Source organism: Saccharomycodes ludwigii, chromosome II (genome assembly GCF_020623625.1).
Source record: "Saccharomycodes ludwigii strain NBRC 1722 chromosome II, whole genome shotgun sequence".
Lineage (NCBI taxonomy): Eukaryota > Fungi > Ascomycota > Saccharomycetes > Saccharomycodales > Saccharomycodaceae > Saccharomycodes > Saccharomycodes ludwigii.
In genome coordinates, this window is record NC_060201.1 from 84,230 (window position 1) to 100,774 (window position 16,545).

At 32.1% G+C, this 16,545-nt stretch overlaps 8 protein-coding genes across 8 annotated transcripts; 4 read left to right on the top strand and 4 right to left on the bottom strand.

Annotated features, from left to right (window-relative positions):
• Positions 1-437: 437 nt before the first annotated feature.
• On the bottom strand, positions 438-1,077 carry COF1 (cofilin; the record flags this gene model as incomplete). Its single annotated transcript, XM_046080264.1, has 2 exons — positions 438-855; positions 1,064-1,077. 2 exons carry the CDS (start codon positions 1,075-1,077, stop codon positions 438-440), a joined length of 432 nt encoding a protein of 143 aa, XP_045935509.1.
• A 526-nt stretch (positions 1,078-1,603) lies between these two features.
• SCDLUD_001340 (uncharacterized protein) lies at positions 1,604-2,050 on the top strand (the record flags this gene model as incomplete). The annotated part of the gene is made up of 1 exon (XM_046076931.1): positions 1,604-2,050. One exon carries the CDS (start codon positions 1,604-1,606, stop codon positions 2,048-2,050), a length of 447 nt encoding a protein of 148 aa, XP_045935510.1.
• An 8-nt stretch (positions 2,051-2,058) lies between these two features.
• SCDLUD_001341 (uncharacterized protein) lies at positions 2,059-4,065 on the bottom strand (the record flags this gene model as incomplete). Its single annotated transcript, XM_046076985.1, has 1 exon — positions 2,059-4,065. The coding sequence occupies one exon, from the start codon at positions 4,063-4,065 to the stop codon at positions 2,059-2,061; it is 2,007 nt and encodes a 668-aa protein (XP_045935511.1).
• Positions 4,066-4,460: 395 nt separating this feature from the next.
• MUP3 (Mup3p) lies at positions 4,461-6,083 on the top strand (the record flags this gene model as incomplete). The annotated part of the gene is made up of 1 exon (XM_046080265.1): positions 4,461-6,083. The coding sequence occupies one exon, from the start codon at positions 4,461-4,463 to the stop codon at positions 6,081-6,083; it is 1,623 nt and encodes a 540-aa protein (XP_045935512.1).
• A 165-nt stretch (positions 6,084-6,248) lies between these two features.
• Positions 6,249-11,210, bottom strand: SCDLUD_001343 (uncharacterized protein; the record flags this gene model as incomplete). The annotated part of the gene is made up of 1 exon (XM_046080266.1): positions 6,249-11,210. One exon carries the CDS (start codon positions 11,208-11,210, stop codon positions 6,249-6,251), a length of 4,962 nt encoding a protein of 1,653 aa, XP_045935513.1.
• A 122-nt stretch (positions 11,211-11,332) lies between these two features.
• Positions 11,333-11,536, top strand: SCDLUD_001344 (uncharacterized protein; the record flags this gene model as incomplete). Its single annotated transcript, XM_046076947.1, has 1 exon — positions 11,333-11,536. One exon carries the CDS (start codon positions 11,333-11,335, stop codon positions 11,534-11,536), a length of 204 nt encoding a protein of 67 aa, XP_045935514.1.
• A 412-nt stretch (positions 11,537-11,948) lies between these two features.
• Positions 11,949-13,070, bottom strand: SCDLUD_001345 (uncharacterized protein; the record flags this gene model as incomplete). Its single annotated transcript, XM_046080267.1, has 1 exon — positions 11,949-13,070. The coding sequence occupies one exon, from the start codon at positions 13,068-13,070 to the stop codon at positions 11,949-11,951; it is 1,122 nt and encodes a 373-aa protein (XP_045935515.1).
• A 1,395-nt stretch (positions 13,071-14,465) lies between these two features.
• Positions 14,466-16,469, top strand: SCDLUD_001346 (MFS transporter; the record flags this gene model as incomplete). The annotated part of the gene is made up of 1 exon (XM_046080268.1): positions 14,466-16,469. One exon carries the CDS (start codon positions 14,466-14,468, stop codon positions 16,467-16,469), a length of 2,004 nt encoding a protein of 667 aa, XP_045935516.1.
• Positions 16,470-16,545: the final 76 nt, after the last annotated feature.

Below are 16,545 nucleotides of genomic sequence, written 5' to 3' on the forward strand. Positions count from 1 at the left end.
ATTGTTGTATTCATTTTGGATAATAAAAAAACCGCCAGGAAAAACAGAATTGATCGGAATGATTTTATTCTATTAAAAAGAAACAATATTCTTTAGTTATCACATTATAAAACAAGGCTTTAAAGTCTGTTATAACAGCAAACATTTCCATTTTTTATTCAAAAAGAAAAACGGAAAATCATGTCATGCGCTTACTGTAAAATTTAAAATAACATCACGCAATGTTTTTTTTTTTTTTTATAAAGAAATAAAATAAAATTAATCTTCCTCTTCTTACAAAAAAAAAAACTGTTTTATATTATAAACGAATAATAAATTAAACGAACGTATTTTACTCTACGTGATAATAATATATATACCAATTATTTAAACACCTTCTTCTCTTTTTTTTTTTTTTTATTCTCTCTGTTTATCGCATTAAAAAGACATTGGCTTTCTTAATGAGATCCTGGCCCTCTGCTTACCTTTTCCAAAACAGTCTCGTAAGAAACTTCTGAGAAATCAGTACCTTGGATATCGGTAGATACACCATTCAAAGCTCTTCTTAAAGCATCCTTTGAACTAGCATAAACCATCTTGGATCTAACAGGAGCAGTATCTGGAGACCAGGTATAGAAAACAATCTTGGATCTCTTACCTTCTCCACTACCAATATCGTATTCAAAGTCATAGACTGCATACAAACAATCATTTTCAGGTAATTTTTCCAAAAAGGAATCATAAGAACCATCAGTGGAAGTCTCTTTGACTATAATGGAAGTTTTGTTTTCATTCAATCCAAACAAAATAAACTTGTACTTCTTACCCAACTTTAAATCGTTAAAAGCAGCTAAAGATTCATCAGCAACGGATACACTATTAAAAAAAAAAAAAGAAAAAATAAAATAACCAATTATTATTATTATTATTATTATCAACGTTAGTAAGTCTTGTTATAATTGCTTAATTTTTCATATTTTACTCTTATTTCCATTTTCATTTTTTTTTTTTCCTTAAAAAAAAGGAAGCTTTAAAATAGAACTTTTTTAGTCAAAGGTTGATACATGAGAAACAAAATACATACCCTGATCTAGACATTATTTCTTTGTTTTATATTTATTTTATAATATATATTTATAACCACTTGTTTATAAAAGTTTTCCTTGTGTTTTTTTTTTTTTTCTTTCTTTTTTCTTCTTTAATTAATTAATTAATCTGAAAAGAGTAAAAGAAAGGAAAATAATAATAAAAAAAACTTACAAGGACAACAAAACTAAAAAAAATAAATTAAAAGGGTAAAATTTAAAAAAAACAAAAAAAAAAACAAAAAAAAAGGAGCAAAAGGGAAAAAGTTTGTAGGTTGAAACACCAAAAAAGAAAAAAATGCGCTGTGGCAAAAAAACACAGAGATATACCGAGACGACATAACACCGAATAACCGAGAAATAAATGGTCGGCTCTATCACATCACATCACACCAAAAAAATACTCATATTTATTTATATCTAACAATCACGCTTTTTTTCCCAAGACTTCCACTAAATAAAACTAATAAATGAAATATATATCCAATCATACCAGAATTATATTTATCCACACAGCACACAAGTGAAACCTGCTAACAATGAACACCATATCCCTACTAGAACAAAGAGTATCCGATTTGGAATCTTTAATAGGATCATCCGAAACTGATCTCAGTTCTAATACAACCATAATCCAACATTTAAACCAACTAACTCTAAAATTACACTCAATCTTAGATCACGTGGCAATCAACGTTTCTAAAATCATATGGGAACTAATGGAAAAAATGTCTTCTACTTCCATCAATAAAAACTCAGATTTAAAAAAAAATCTCATCTGCATTAATTGGGACAAACTTTATACCATATTACAAAATCTAAAAAAAATAAACGAACTACTACAAAGTGATATATTGCACATCCAATACTACAATATTTCAAAAAAAATGGGTCACAAACATAGCATACCCCTTTTAAAATTATGGTTGGTTTCAAATAACATAAACAAATTAATTATAAGATCGTTAAATTTAATCATTATGTAATCTATGTACTACTTCTTAAATATGGTAATCATGGTCCCATTATCTAACATCATATTCGATATTTTTAATCCAATGATAGGTTCCACGCGTTCTACTCCATCTAGGCACGTAATGGTAATATTGGCCACTGATAGGAAGGGAATAACATCCATCATTCTCAAATCTTCATTGTAATCTAAATCGATCAAAGCATTGTACACTTCAACTGGTAACCCGATAGCTATACAATGGTTTTTAGTTATTGGCTCACGATTACTCCCATCCCCTGTACCATTGCACTCTTTTATTACCCTACATTCATTTTCCAACAAAGGTCCAATTATATCCCAAATACAATATTCTATTGCATTTGTATCAAACTCTATGCTGCTTAATACTTTTTCATCTTCTTTTGTTTTTAACAAACTTGGAAACTTTTCACCCAACCACTTAATTTTTTTGGAAATTCCATACAATAAAGATGGGTACGTGTTCACAAATTCTTTGTTTGTCACTAGTTTTTCAAAAATTATAAAACTAATCCTACAAATTAACCATTCTCTTCTACTATTATCAACAAAAACTCTTTCATCAAATATTTTCCATTCTGCTGCAATAAATGTAAAATATATGTTTAAATTATACAAAAAATCATCAATATATTGTTTCTCATTGCCAATGTCATCAATACATTTCTGCTCAAACTTTTCCAACTCCTGCAATATCTTAACATCCCAGAATTTTAGGTTATTGCTTTTCATTATGGTGCTAAGCTTCAATATATCTTTCCCCTTATTATTCTTAATATAAAACAAAAATTTATTTTCAAATGTATAAAACCAGTTATTCAAAACTACTAGCTTAGCACGCTCCCCCTTCATTAGCCCTATAAATCTATATCTGATATCGTTAGGCGTCTCAAGATCGGCCTTCATAGTATCATAAAAATAAGAATTCGGTGACAAAAGTAACCCCCTAATAGCATCTGCAGTGTTCTCCTTTAAGTTATAACTCAAAGATAATTCATTAATTGCATTTAAAATGGTAATACCGTTTTTGTTTTGATCAAGACCTGTTATTTCATTATCCGTGGCATCTTTTTTACAAACTATTAGTTTTTTGGATAAAACACTTTTACCGGGCAATTCCCCCAATATTTCAAAATTCTCTCTTTTCTTCCAGTCATCCAATGCTGAACTTCTTCCAAAATATTCTATGGATTTGTAGGCCGGTAAGTATTTGGAATGCGAAATAAACCTTGATGGGATTATACCAATGCCATCCTTTGAGTAATAAACTGCTTCATTTTTTTTCCCCATTTGAGGGAACTCATCTTCGACATTATTCGAATCAATATTATTTAGCTTTACTAGGGGATAAGAAATCCCATTGATGAAAACTTGTTTATATTTATCAACTAAATTGGATTTAGCTTTTACTATACCAATAGCTTTGACTAAAGAAAGATCTTTTTTATGCTTAGGCCAATAAACATTTATATAATCCATGTCTCTTTTTTTCAAGTCAAACAATTGCAATCTAACTAGTTTGGAAAAAAATGAATTTCTGTTTGAAATGTTCAAATCGGCATGATCAATTGGATTAAGTGACTTCACATAAAGATTTGATGCATCCTGTCCATTAGTAGGAAGCATGTTGAAATTAACAGAAAGCTTTTCATTTATCCTAGTCCTAAACAAAGATCTAAATAAAGTGGATAACAAAAAATTAAACTCTTTGGGATCTCTTTTATTTACTATAATTTGGTAACTGTTATTTGATTTTAATGGTAATTTTGAATCGTATCTTATCCATTTTATTATTTTATCAAAACTTTTATCCAATGACTCGCTGAAATTAATTGGTATCAAGTTCTTTTCTTTTTGAGTCAATTTTTTAAATTGAGTATCCAAATCATTTAGTCTTCTACTAGAAAACAATGGAGCATTACTTAAATAGTAGTTTGCGGGATTGACTTCTGATCTAATGGTAGAAGTTATTTGAGCTATATTCCATTTTGATATATTTGTTTTCATTGTCTGTTGTGCCAGTTATTCTTTATCTTTATTTTTATTTTCATTTTTATTTTTATCATGTTTCAATCTTTTTTTTTTTTAAAATGTTGAAGTTTGGAATAAGAAAAAAAAAATATGCATTGAAAAAAAAAAAATTTAAACCATCCGTACACCAATACCATAATCACGTGATCCTCGGGCTTTATCAAAACTAAGTACTTGTCACTTTTCTTTTAACCGAAGACCGATGTAGTCCCTCGGTATCTTTGAATTAGATATCTACCAGCTTCTTTTTATCTTTCTTATCTTAAAATTTCATTTAAAGTCAAGCAAATTGTTTGCAACACAAAAATGTCACCTACTTAAATATATACATATATATAACCCAAGACAAGCACTCCACCATAAAAAGTCTAATGTCTTTACAAGCTGAACAAGATGACTTACAAGAAAGAGACCCTTTAAATCCCATCAAATCAATACCATACCCTGTATTATCCACTTACACCTCTATAGACGATGTGGTAAATTTAGAATCTACAGTAGAAGTACCTCAAGGAAGACACCTAGGGATTTTCGGCACATGCAACATGTTCATATCAAGAATCATCGGAAACGGCATATTTTCCATTCCATCAAGTGTATTTATTAATTGTGGTGGCAACCTTATAATTTATTTCACCGTATGGGTCCTAGCTGCTATTTTATCCTTTTTCGGTCTATATTTATATCTAGAATTTGGCTGTCTAATTCCTAAAAATGGCGGAACAAAAAATTTTTTGGAATTTTCATTTGATAAACCCAAGTATATGACAAGCGTGGTATTTGGTGGGTTTACAATATTAACGGGATTTGCCATTTCAAGTGCCTTGATTTTTGGTGAATATTTCATGTTTTCTATCGGCTTTTCTCAAGATTTTGTGGCTAATAATAAATGGCCTAATCATATCGGTTCACTTACAACCCTTTTAATTGCAATTACACACGGAATTTCCTTGAAAACAGGCGTCTATATCCAAAACACTTTGGGTGTATTAAAAATCTTTATTGTCTCCATCATGTCCATCAGTGGTGCCCTAGTTTTACTCGCACCACACCTATTTACTCATGATAACAAGAACATAGGATTCCCACCTTTAACTGATCTTCCAGGCTCACTTTCTTATTCCTCGCTTAGTACTGCGTTCATTCAAGCCTTTTTTTGTTATATAGGTTGGAATATGGTACACTCGGTCACTGCTGAAATTATTAATCCAAACAAAACGTTGAAACTTGCTGGCTCTGTTTCGCTTTTAATTACATTGGTGTGTTATAGTTTGGTAAATTTAGCGTATGTTAGGTTATTAACATATAATGAAATAGTAGATGCTGGTCCATTACTAGGTTCTATATTATTTACCAGAATGTACGGTGAAATATGGGGTAGAAAATTCATCACTTTTTCAATTGCTATATCTGCTTTGTCTAATTTGTTTGTGGCGCTTTATTCCATATCTAGAGTAAATCAAGAAATTTTTAGGCACGGCTACTTCCCCTTTACGGAACAATTGTCCAAAAATTGGCCCTTCAACTCTCCATTCCCCTCCCTACTAGTATCTACCTTTTTGACCATCGGCTGGTTGACTCTTTTGCCACCAGGAAATGGGGTAGGCTATAATTATTTAGTCTCTTTAGAGGCTTATGGTAGCCAAATAGTTTTATTATTTGTTGCCATAGGTATTTTTGTTTATAAGTGGAAACATCCCAATTTGAAACCGGCTGACATCAAATCATCTTCTGTAGGAAACGCTTTTTTTATTATCTTTTCGTTTTACTTGGTTGTGACTCCATTTATATTTAACGACTCTGGATACAAGAACTCTTTGCCATATTTCCCATCATATTATTTAATGACGATTATTCTTTTTTCATTTTCGTTTTTATTTTGGTTGGTTAAATTCCAAATCCTACCAAAAATATTTCGTTATAAATTAGTTCCTGAATTATATACTTTGGAGGATGGGTTAATTATCCAAAAATGGGATAAAATATATTCTTAATAATCTTTACGGATTATTTATTATGACCAAAGGTGAAGAAAAAAAAAAAAAAAAAAAAAAAAAAAAAAAGGGGGGGGGGAGTGTTATTAAATGACATGAAAGAAAATATTAATAGACCAATTTTTAACTATTACATAAATATAAAGTATAAAAGAAATAAAAAGATTATTTAGAGTTTAATTTGCTGACAAACGATTCTTTGGATAATTGAATCAAAGCATCCAATTCACCACTATCTTCACACATGCTATAAAATATACTATCCTTATTCAACAATAAAGAGTATGGATGATCGTATTCCTTGACTTCACCAGCATCCATAACCAAAATCTTATCATAATCAATAATAGATCTCAATCTGTGTGCAATTGTTAAGATGGTACTATTTCTAAATTCTTCACGAATAGTCTGCTGGATCTTGGCATCAGATTTATAATCAATAGAGGCGGTGGCTTCATCCAACAACATAACTTTTGGTGAACGTAAAATCGACCTTGCTAAACAAACCAATTGTCTTTGACCTTGTGACAAATTAGAACCGCCTTCTGTAACTTCATTTGTTAAATCTAAAAACTTATTGGTATTCTCTGAAGTGATAGAAGCAGACTCATCGGTACCTCCATTACTTGGCAATACTTTACTGTCCAACTCTTCTGGGGTAATCAAGTTGACACGGGTCAAGGCTTCATAGATAGAATCATCAGAAAATTCATCATAAGGATCCAAATTAGTTTTTAATGTCCCACTAAATAGGGTAGGATCTTGTGGAATAATTGTGATAGATTGACGCAAGCGTTTCAAAGGTATAGAGGTGATGTCGACATTATCAATTTTAATATAACCTGTTTCTGGATCTAAAAATCTAAATAGTGCCGTAATAATTGTAGATTTACCAGCCCCAGTTCTTCCTACAATACCAACTTTGGAACTTGGTTCAACGGTAAACGAAACATTTTTAATAACTTTAGGCAAGTTAGGAGCATAGCGTAGAGACAAGTCAGTAACATCAATTTTCCCCTCACTGGGCCAATCTGCTGGTGGAATAAAACCATCTTTATTCTGCGGTTCTTGTTCAATGTCCATGTACTCTTTTAATCTCTCAACAGAGTTCATGGTCATTTCAACGTTGGAGTACAACCTAACTAACCACAATGCTGAATCGGTAAAGGATATGGCATAAGTTAAGGAAATACCTGCCAAACCGGCATCCAAATTTTTAATGTTAAGCATTATAAAACAGCCAGAAAAGAAAATAACTAAAGCACCGATTAAGTCCACTCTGAAGGCCAACCAACGATTAGCAACCCATAAGAAAAAAAAGGGCTTATTATTTTCATCGATTTTGTTCAAGTTTTGCAACATGAAACGACGCTCGTCCCCAAAAGCACGGATAGTAGTTACACCAACCAAAGTTTCGGAAAAGTGCTGGTGAATGGGGGATCTAGAAATAGATTCAAAACGTTTTAATTCACGAGAACCACATAAGTAAAAATAGCCAACCAAGTAATACATAAAACCAATTAATATGGCAATAATTAAAAACCCAGGAGTGATATAACCAATCAAAAAGATGGTTGAGATACATTGAACCAAGGAGATAAAGGCACCTTCAACAAACGGAGTTAATTCTTGATCAACAGATTCAATATCTTTGGAAAAACGATTCATAATTCTACCAATTGGAGTAGAGTCAAAGAAACGCAGTTTCGCATACAAGACTTTCTCCAAAACAGCGACAAAGATTTTTCTGGAAGCATTAATTCCCGCAATAAAATTAATAATAGACTTGGCAGCAGAAAGAGTTGCATACAAAACACCAATTCCAAAATAAATCAACAAATAAAACTTTGTGGAATGGGTTTCCTTGCTCTCGGCCACAGATATTATTTCTCCCTCATAACTGGAATCAGTTATAAATAAACCGCTAACGGTTTTTGGTACAATATTGTAAATAACAGACATGACAGCACTTGGAATATTGTGAGAAGCCCAGTTACGGACCCACCATGATTGCCAAATGTTAGTACCATTAGCAACAATAAAAACGCAAGCTAAAAACAAGACCATTTTCCATCCACCGAACAGCTTGGCAAACCATTTGTAGACATCAATACTAACCACACCGTTACTTTTGGTTTCTTCTTCAATCAACTTACCCTCTTTGGCCTTAATCTGGTCTGCAATATCATTCCTTTTCGTGACCGGCTTAGCATCCTTAGTATTATTGCTATTTTTTAGATCAACAGCGCTTTTGCTTGCTAAATTAACAGAAGAGGCAGTTTTCGATAAAATACTTGTTTTAATAAATTCGTCATCACCAAAGGAAGATCTATTTAATAGTTCTAAGGGTTCGCCTTGGTCCTTGACCTTGCCATTTTCCAAAATAACAACCCAATGTGCATTTTTCAACGTTAGAGCCACGTTGTGAGAAACCAAGATACAAGTTCTGTTTTCCATCAAGGGTCCGCTAATACAGTTCTCATAAATCCACAACGCGGTGTGGGAATCAACGGCGCTCAAACAGTCATCTAATAATAAATGTCTAGAGAAGGAATACAAGGCTCTAGCCAATGAAACCCTTTGTTTTTGACCCCCAGATAAGGTTATACCCTTTTCACCAATTTCTGTTTGATCACCAGCATTTAATATTTCAAAATCGCGTTTCAAGCCGCAGGCTTCAACAACAGCATGATATCTTTCTTCGTTGTATGGTGAATTAAATAAAATGTTGTTCTTAACAGTGTCATTTAATAGCCAGGCAGCTTGAGAGCAATAAGCAATGGAGTTGGTCATCCCATCCGCTTCAATAACCAAATCATCCCTTGGATCTAAAGATGGAACAAAAACTTTACCTTCCAACAAATCCATCTCACCCAATAAGCCCATCAACAATGAAGTTTTACCAGAACCAGTGGGTCCAATAACAACATTTAATTTACCTATTTTGAAGTCAATGTTCAAGTTTTTCAGTTTGAAAAATTGATTGTTGCCATTATCCCACGCAACAGTGGCATTTTGAAATCCAAGTTTGTCATGTGAAATAGTTAACTGATCGTATTTGGCGGTGTCTTCTTCATTTAGGAAATCCTGAACTCTATCTAGGGAAACCTTTGATTGAATAACAAAACTCAACATATCACTCAATTGATCCAATGGATTTCTTAGCAAAGTAAACAAGGACAAAGCAGTAAAAGCAACAGGCGTTGTCAATGTTTCTCTTTGAACATAAATATAAAAGGCAAAGGAAGCAGACGTAACGATGGAAGGAGTAATAAACCAAACAAAAGCAGAGCACGACCAGACAAGCGATCTGTATAATAACAACTTCAATTCTTCGTCCCTAATTGAAATAAGATCCCTTTCGAAATTTTCTTCCCAAGAGAAAAACTTGATGATACGAATTGCTTGAAAAGTTTCGTTTAATTTTTGAATACGTTTATCAGTAACAGCCAAATTTTTTCTTTGTAAGTCACCGAGCCAATTAGCCAACCTGAAAGTAATTGGTAATAATAAAATCATTAATGAAGCGCCAATAAGAGCAGACCAGCCCAATAATTTATACAATAAAGTTAAGGCAACAACAGTCATAACTAGCGCCTGCACAAAAGAATGCAAGTAGGCACAAACTTCAGAAACTTTAAATGCGTCAACAGCCATCAAATTGATAATACCGCCCAAATTGGAAGAAGTGCTTGATTCTTCATCACCATCAACGCTACTTTCATCATTTAGTTCCTGTGGATCTACGGCATCCGTGGATGGCTTGCTGGACGAGGTCATAATCTTTCTTCTTAAAGCCTTGGAGTAAATTTCTGAAATAATGATGGCTTTCATTCTAATACAAACTCTTCTTCCGAAAAACAATGCCTGTCCAGAGAATACTGCTGCAAATAACCTGCAAACAAGCATACAGACAACATAAAACCAGGCCAAATTCTTGGGGGCCGAATTTTGATTCTCCACGTATTCTAGGATTCTTTTCAATAAAAGAGTGGGGAAAAAGTCAATAACACTTTCCAGACAAGCCCAAAAGCCCTGCAATCCCAAAAATTTCCCGAAAAACAAAATTAAATTGCGAGAAAAGTATTTTGAATCTTTTTTATGTTCGCAGTATAATTTAAATTTTCTCAAAACAAAAACTGCGTAGTCATCTATTCTTAACCCCCAGATATCTTTTAAAGTAACTGGCCTCAAATGGGCGTTCCAGACAAATCCATTCAACCATGACCATGATACAAAACTTAAAATGGAAGTGACTGGTTCAGGAGATGGTGTAATGTTTGGGTCAGTTTTGTAAATCAAGGGCAACCCGTTCTTAATTTTAGCAGTGAACAACAATAAAAACAAAGTAGTACAAACGATAAATTGAGAAGTATAGTATTTGATTAAAATGGGATTGACAATGTTGCCGATTAAAACAGAACGGAACGGTAACAAAGAACCCAAAAACATAAACATATAAGATGTAAAAGAAACGGCCCACAAATTGCCGGGGTAGTTATTGCACCAAGATACATTTTGGTTAATATTTAATAAACGCAATGTGCTGACAATTAATAACCAGGCCCACAAGGTGAAATTGGTGATGGAGACTGGGAAAGTAAAATCCTGCAAGTTTTGGTTTTTTCTAAAGGTGCAGAAAATGTAACCGTGTAAGAAAAATTGAATGACAACTAAAAAAAACTCTACAATAACTCTGCTTTTTTCTGCAAAAGATCGAGTAATAATTTGGGAAATGCCATGTGGTGCGCCATCAGTTTGGGTTAATTTTAATTTCATGATGCTAAAATGTTCATTTTTTAAATCTGAAGATGCTTTATTATTATTTGCAATATTAGGCTCATTAATGTATAATTCACCATTGTTTGAATCTCTTAGTAAATGAGTACGTTCAGTTGTTTCTGAAGTGGTATAATCACTATTTTTATACCTGAGATAGTGTATAAATATTTTATATAAGGTGAAGCCACCTAATACGACCATAAGTAGTAGGGGAAGAACTAAATGTATGTATTTTATTCTACCACAGGTGGTAATATCATCATAATTCCAAAAGCCAGAACAACGTTGTATAGGAGGATCTGTAGCATTGTAATGTAGTGCTTTAGAAGGGGAGACTCTGGTCATCTTCCTTGTGCGTACGAAGTTTATTTTATTTTAAATATTATTTTAAATTTTTTTTTTTTTATTTTTTTTTCCACTATCTGAATATTTTTTTTTTTAATAGTTGTTGGTTGATAAGTATATGTATGTATATATATATATATATAGATATAGATATAGATATAAAAGGGAAAAAGAAAAAGAGTTACAAAAGCAAAATAGCAAAGCAAAACTGGAATTATTTACTGATAAATTTTGGTGTTGCAACAACTTCAAGCATAAATGTTTACGTTTTATCATCATTGTTTTTTGTTGCACGAGGCAAAAATACCAAGCTAAAAAAGTACTAAAAAAAAACAAAAAAAAGAAAAAGATATAAAAGTTTTTTTTTTTTGGGATGATTGGCTCTTTTTTGTCTTTTTTGTCTTTTTTGTCTTTTTTTTATCTTTTCTTTTTTTTTTTTTCCTTTTTTTTTTTTTCCTTTTTAGATTGTTCAACAGCTGTCCGATCGGACATTATCGGATACTTTGCCCACATGATGTTTCTATTACATATAACTTTACAAGCAATAACAATCAAAACATTTCATACAGAAAATAAGTAATGATATTCCATTTTATTTTGATATTATATATATAAATATATACGTATATGAAGAAGAAGCTGAAAAAAAAAAAAAAATTAAAATAAAATAAAAGAAGCAAATAAATATGTGTGAAAAAACCTTTAATTCAATTTAAGGTTATTTGTAATAGTATTTGTTCATTCCTCAGTATTTTCTTCCCCCTTCTCGACATCCTTTTTTCCTTCCTCAACATTCTTCTCTTTGTCTTCGTCAACATTCTTTTCCTCTTTCTCGGCGTTTTCCCCACCCTCTTGTTCTTCATCATAAGATCTGATAACAGCAACATCAACAACAATATCTCTACCTCCAAATGTCTTATTATTAAATTCTTTACACTTTTCTGAAATATCTTGGCAATCAGCAAAAGTTACAAATGCAATACCTCGGTTCATTCTAGATGAATAAAAGAATTTGCCAGTGGTGGTATTTCTCATTCTTCTCAATGGCAAAACAACTAAATCAAATGTTGTGCCAAAGAACTTAGCAACTTCATCCTTAGTGGTAGAGTATGGAATATTATTAATAAACAAAGTGTCCTTACTTCTTTCCATTTGATCCAATGGTGCCTTTTCCTTTTTTGGAGGGGCTGGAACAACATTTCTGTGATGATTATTATTGTATTGAAATCTGCCACCCCTATGGTTATTGTAGTCTCCTCTGTTATTGTAGTCTCCTCTGTTATTGTATTCTCCTCTGTTATTGTAACCTCCTCTACTATTATTATAGCCACCTCTATTATTATTGTAGCCACCTCTGCTATTATTGTAGCCACCTCTTCTTTCATAGCCATTATTATAATGATGGTTATTATTGTAGTGATAATTTCCCCTATTGTTAAAGCGAAAATGTGAGTTTTGTTGTTTAAACTTATATCTTTCTTCTTTCGTTAAGGCTTTTCTAATAAAAATACCCATGTCTTTGACAACCTTTTTATCATACTTAGAAATTATGTCATCAAAATCAATCTGGGATGGAAATTTAACAAAAGCATATCTTGGCCTCTTATGGTAAGTTGAGGGAGTAGCGTCATCAGTGTTGGAGGTTTCATATTTTCTTGCTGGGATATCAACCTCAACGTCATCACCAAATTCTTCTTTAAAAATTTCTTTTAAATCTTCTTCAGTACATTCTGGAGAAACATTTCCAATGAAAATAGTGGTTTCTGGATCTAAGTCTTCAACGAAAGTAGTAGAAGTAACATCTTCAGGTGTAGTTTCTTTAGGTGATTCTGTTGCTTGTTTTTGTTCAATTGCAGACATTGTTTATATATTAGTATGCTGTCGTTTTTGCTTCCTGTTGAAATCTTGAAAAAAAAAAAAAAAAAAAAAAAAAAGAGAGAGAGAGAGTGAGAGAAAAGGGATAAAATACTTTAATTGTTTATGTTTATAAACAAGGTCAATTGGAAAAAAAAATTATAAATATATTTGTATAATATCTTGTTGAAAAAGGCTCATAAAGTAACTTTTTTTTGTATTTAAAAAGAAAAAAAAAAAAAAAAAAATTTTTTTTACTGGTAAGCAAACCCTCAGAAAATGCTGCAACAACAACAACAACAACAACAACAACAACAAATTGATTATTATTATATATATTACCCGGATATGGATATATATATAAATACATGCCTAAGCTTCTTGTTCCCCGCGTTCCCCCGTTCCCGCGTTCCCTTACCCCCTTTCCATCGTGCAATCGGCCGGCGTGATCATTAACGGACTTCAAAAGATTATAAGATGTAATAAGACCGAGGGAAAAAGGCAGTTAATATCCGAGAGAAAACCAAATTAAATAATTAAAAAATAAGATTTATATTTTGATGTCTGTGTTTGTTATGTATGAAAATATCACTATAATACAGAAAAAGAAAAAGAATTAAATGTTTTTTAGAATAAGGTTTAAAGATCTAACTTGAAGAATGATTTTGCTGAGGGTGAATGTAACAAACTCATTAAAATGGAAAGATAGTGTGGCAATGCCAGGTTTATTTGGGTTAGATTTACATGCTATCATCAATTTCCCCTCTCCCCTTTTTTTTTTTCTATTCTATCTCCTTCTTTTTTTTTCTTTAAGTAAATAAAACAAAAAAAGTACTTGCTTACTAATCATTATAAGCCAATTACTGAATCCATGTATCTCATTGGATCCCGTACAAAAAAAAAAAAAAAAAAGAAAAAAAAAAGCATTGTCTGATTACTAATATCTTCTTAAGTTGCTTTTAACTTCATGTCATTAAAAGCTAATAAAAGTTCCCAACGTATCTAATTCAAAAAATATAATCACCAACAGTATCTATTACTTCTGAATAATACATATCATATATATATATATATATATAGAATAAAATATCAAAAAGAAATAATAAATTTTTTTTGTTTTTAGCTCTTCTTTTTACAAAAAATGTTTACATAAACCCTTTCAAACCCCCCCTGAGTGTTTACATAATTTATTTTGTTTCTATTTGTATTGTAACTTTATTCACACAAAAACAGCTATATATATATATATATAATTAAAAAATAAACTTACAAACTCAAAAAAGAAAAAGGGGCTGTTATTCTCTTTATTTTTATATTCTTAACTTATTTATTATATATTGTACAATTGTTGATATATTAGTGCTCCATATTTCCTAATAACGAATTACCAGGTAAAAAAAAATGGTAGAACCAATAGCATCAGTATCTCTTACTACTACAGATAACAATATAAATAAAGAAAAAGAAAAAGAAAAAGAAAAAGGAGAGAAAAAAGAAAAAGATAGCATTAAAAATGACAATGAATTAAACAATAATAATAATAATAACAATAATAATAATAATAATAATAATAATAATAATAATAATAATAACAATAATAATAATAATAATAATAATAGCAATAACAATAATAACAATAATAACAAGCATAATGATCCTGGTAGTGCTGCATCTTCTTCTTCTTCAGCCTCCTCCTCTCAAGCCTCCTCGTCTTCATTTATAGATTCTGAAATAAATGCATTCGGTAGTCAGGACTTGGAAAACGCCAAGACCCAGGAACAAGAAGCACAACAAGATGGAACTGACCTGGAACAGGAGGAAACTCGTTTAAAATTGGTCAAAACTTTCACGTCTGCCCAAAGTGAAACTGAAACCGGTGTCAATAAACAATTGAGTAGAATATTGACTGGTACAGACAAAGATCCAGAAGTTTTGAAAGTAGATTATACTGGGTTGCCCCAAATGGGTGGCGGCAGACCATATCCACCTGCTCTACCTGACAGAAGTCTATGGGAAGTCACATTCGATGGTCCCGATGATCCATTGCATCCCTTTAACTGGCCTATGAAAAAGAAAGCTATATTAAGTATTTTACTATGTTTGGATTGTATTTCCATTACCATGGGTTCTTCTATTTTTGCAAACGCAGTTGTCTCTGTATCAGAGATTTATCATGTCAATGAAGTTGTTGGTATCTTAGGTATTACCTTGTATGTTTTAGGTTTTGCTATCGCGCCAGTTGCCTATGCTCCCTTATCGGAATTGTACGGGAGACAAGGTGTTTTAATTATTGCGTCTTTTGGTTTCAGTGTTTTCCAATTTGCCGTGGCCACTGGTGAAAATCTTCAAACTATTTTGATTTGTAGGTTTTTCTCCGGTGCTCTAGGTGCAGCACCATTGGCCGTTGTTCCTGCTGCTATGAGTGATATGTTTGACAATACCCAGAGAGGTACAGCAATTACGCTATTTACTTTGGGTGTTTTTGTGGGTCCCATTCTAGCACCAGTTTATGGTTCATATATGGTTCAGCACACCACTTGGAGATGGTTGGAATATGTTACTGGTATTTTTGGCTCAGCAATTTTCGTTGCAGTTGCTCTGTTTTATGAAGAAACTCACCACCCGATTATTCTATGTAGAAAAGCATCCATGATGAGAAAGAAATCTGGGAACTGGGGGATCTTTGCTGCCCATGAAAATGCAGAGTTATCAATCAGTGATATTGTTAGTAAAACCATGACTAGACCCATTAAGATGTTATTAACTGAGCCAATTCTATTCTTACTTTCTATTTACAATTCTTTTGTTTATGGTATTTTGTACTTGTTATTAGAAGCTTATCCAATTGTATTTGTGGAAGGTTATGGTTTCTTAAAAAATGGTGAGTTGCCATATATTGCTTTAATTATCGGAATTCTTTTTGCTGCATTATACATTATTTACATGGAACGAGATTATATTAGAAAGGTTAAAGCCAATTCTGGTAAACCTGTACCTGAAGCTAGACTATTACCGATGATGTTTGCTGGTGTTGTGTTTCCTATCGGTATCTTGTGGTTCTGTTGGACAGGTAACTATCACCATAAAATTCATTTTATGTGTCCAACAGTTGCCGGTAGTTTTATTGGGTTTGGTTTGATGGGGATCTTTTTACCATCGTTTAACTACATTATTGATTCCTATTTATTTTTAGCTGCCTCTGCCATTGCTGGGAATACATTTATGAGATCTTGTTTTGGGGCTGCATTTCCCTTGTTTGCTGGGTTTATGTTTAGAAATATGGGGACCAACTGGGCTGGTTTGTTATTAGGGTTGTTTGCAGCCGCTTTAGCTCCAGTTCCGTTCTTATTTTATAGATATGGTAAGAAATTGAGACAAAAATCCAAGTACGCTTTTGTTCTTTGATAGGTTGATTAATCCAAAATATTTACCAATTTTCTCTTATACCCCCTGTTATTCTTCCTATTAAATTATAGAATAT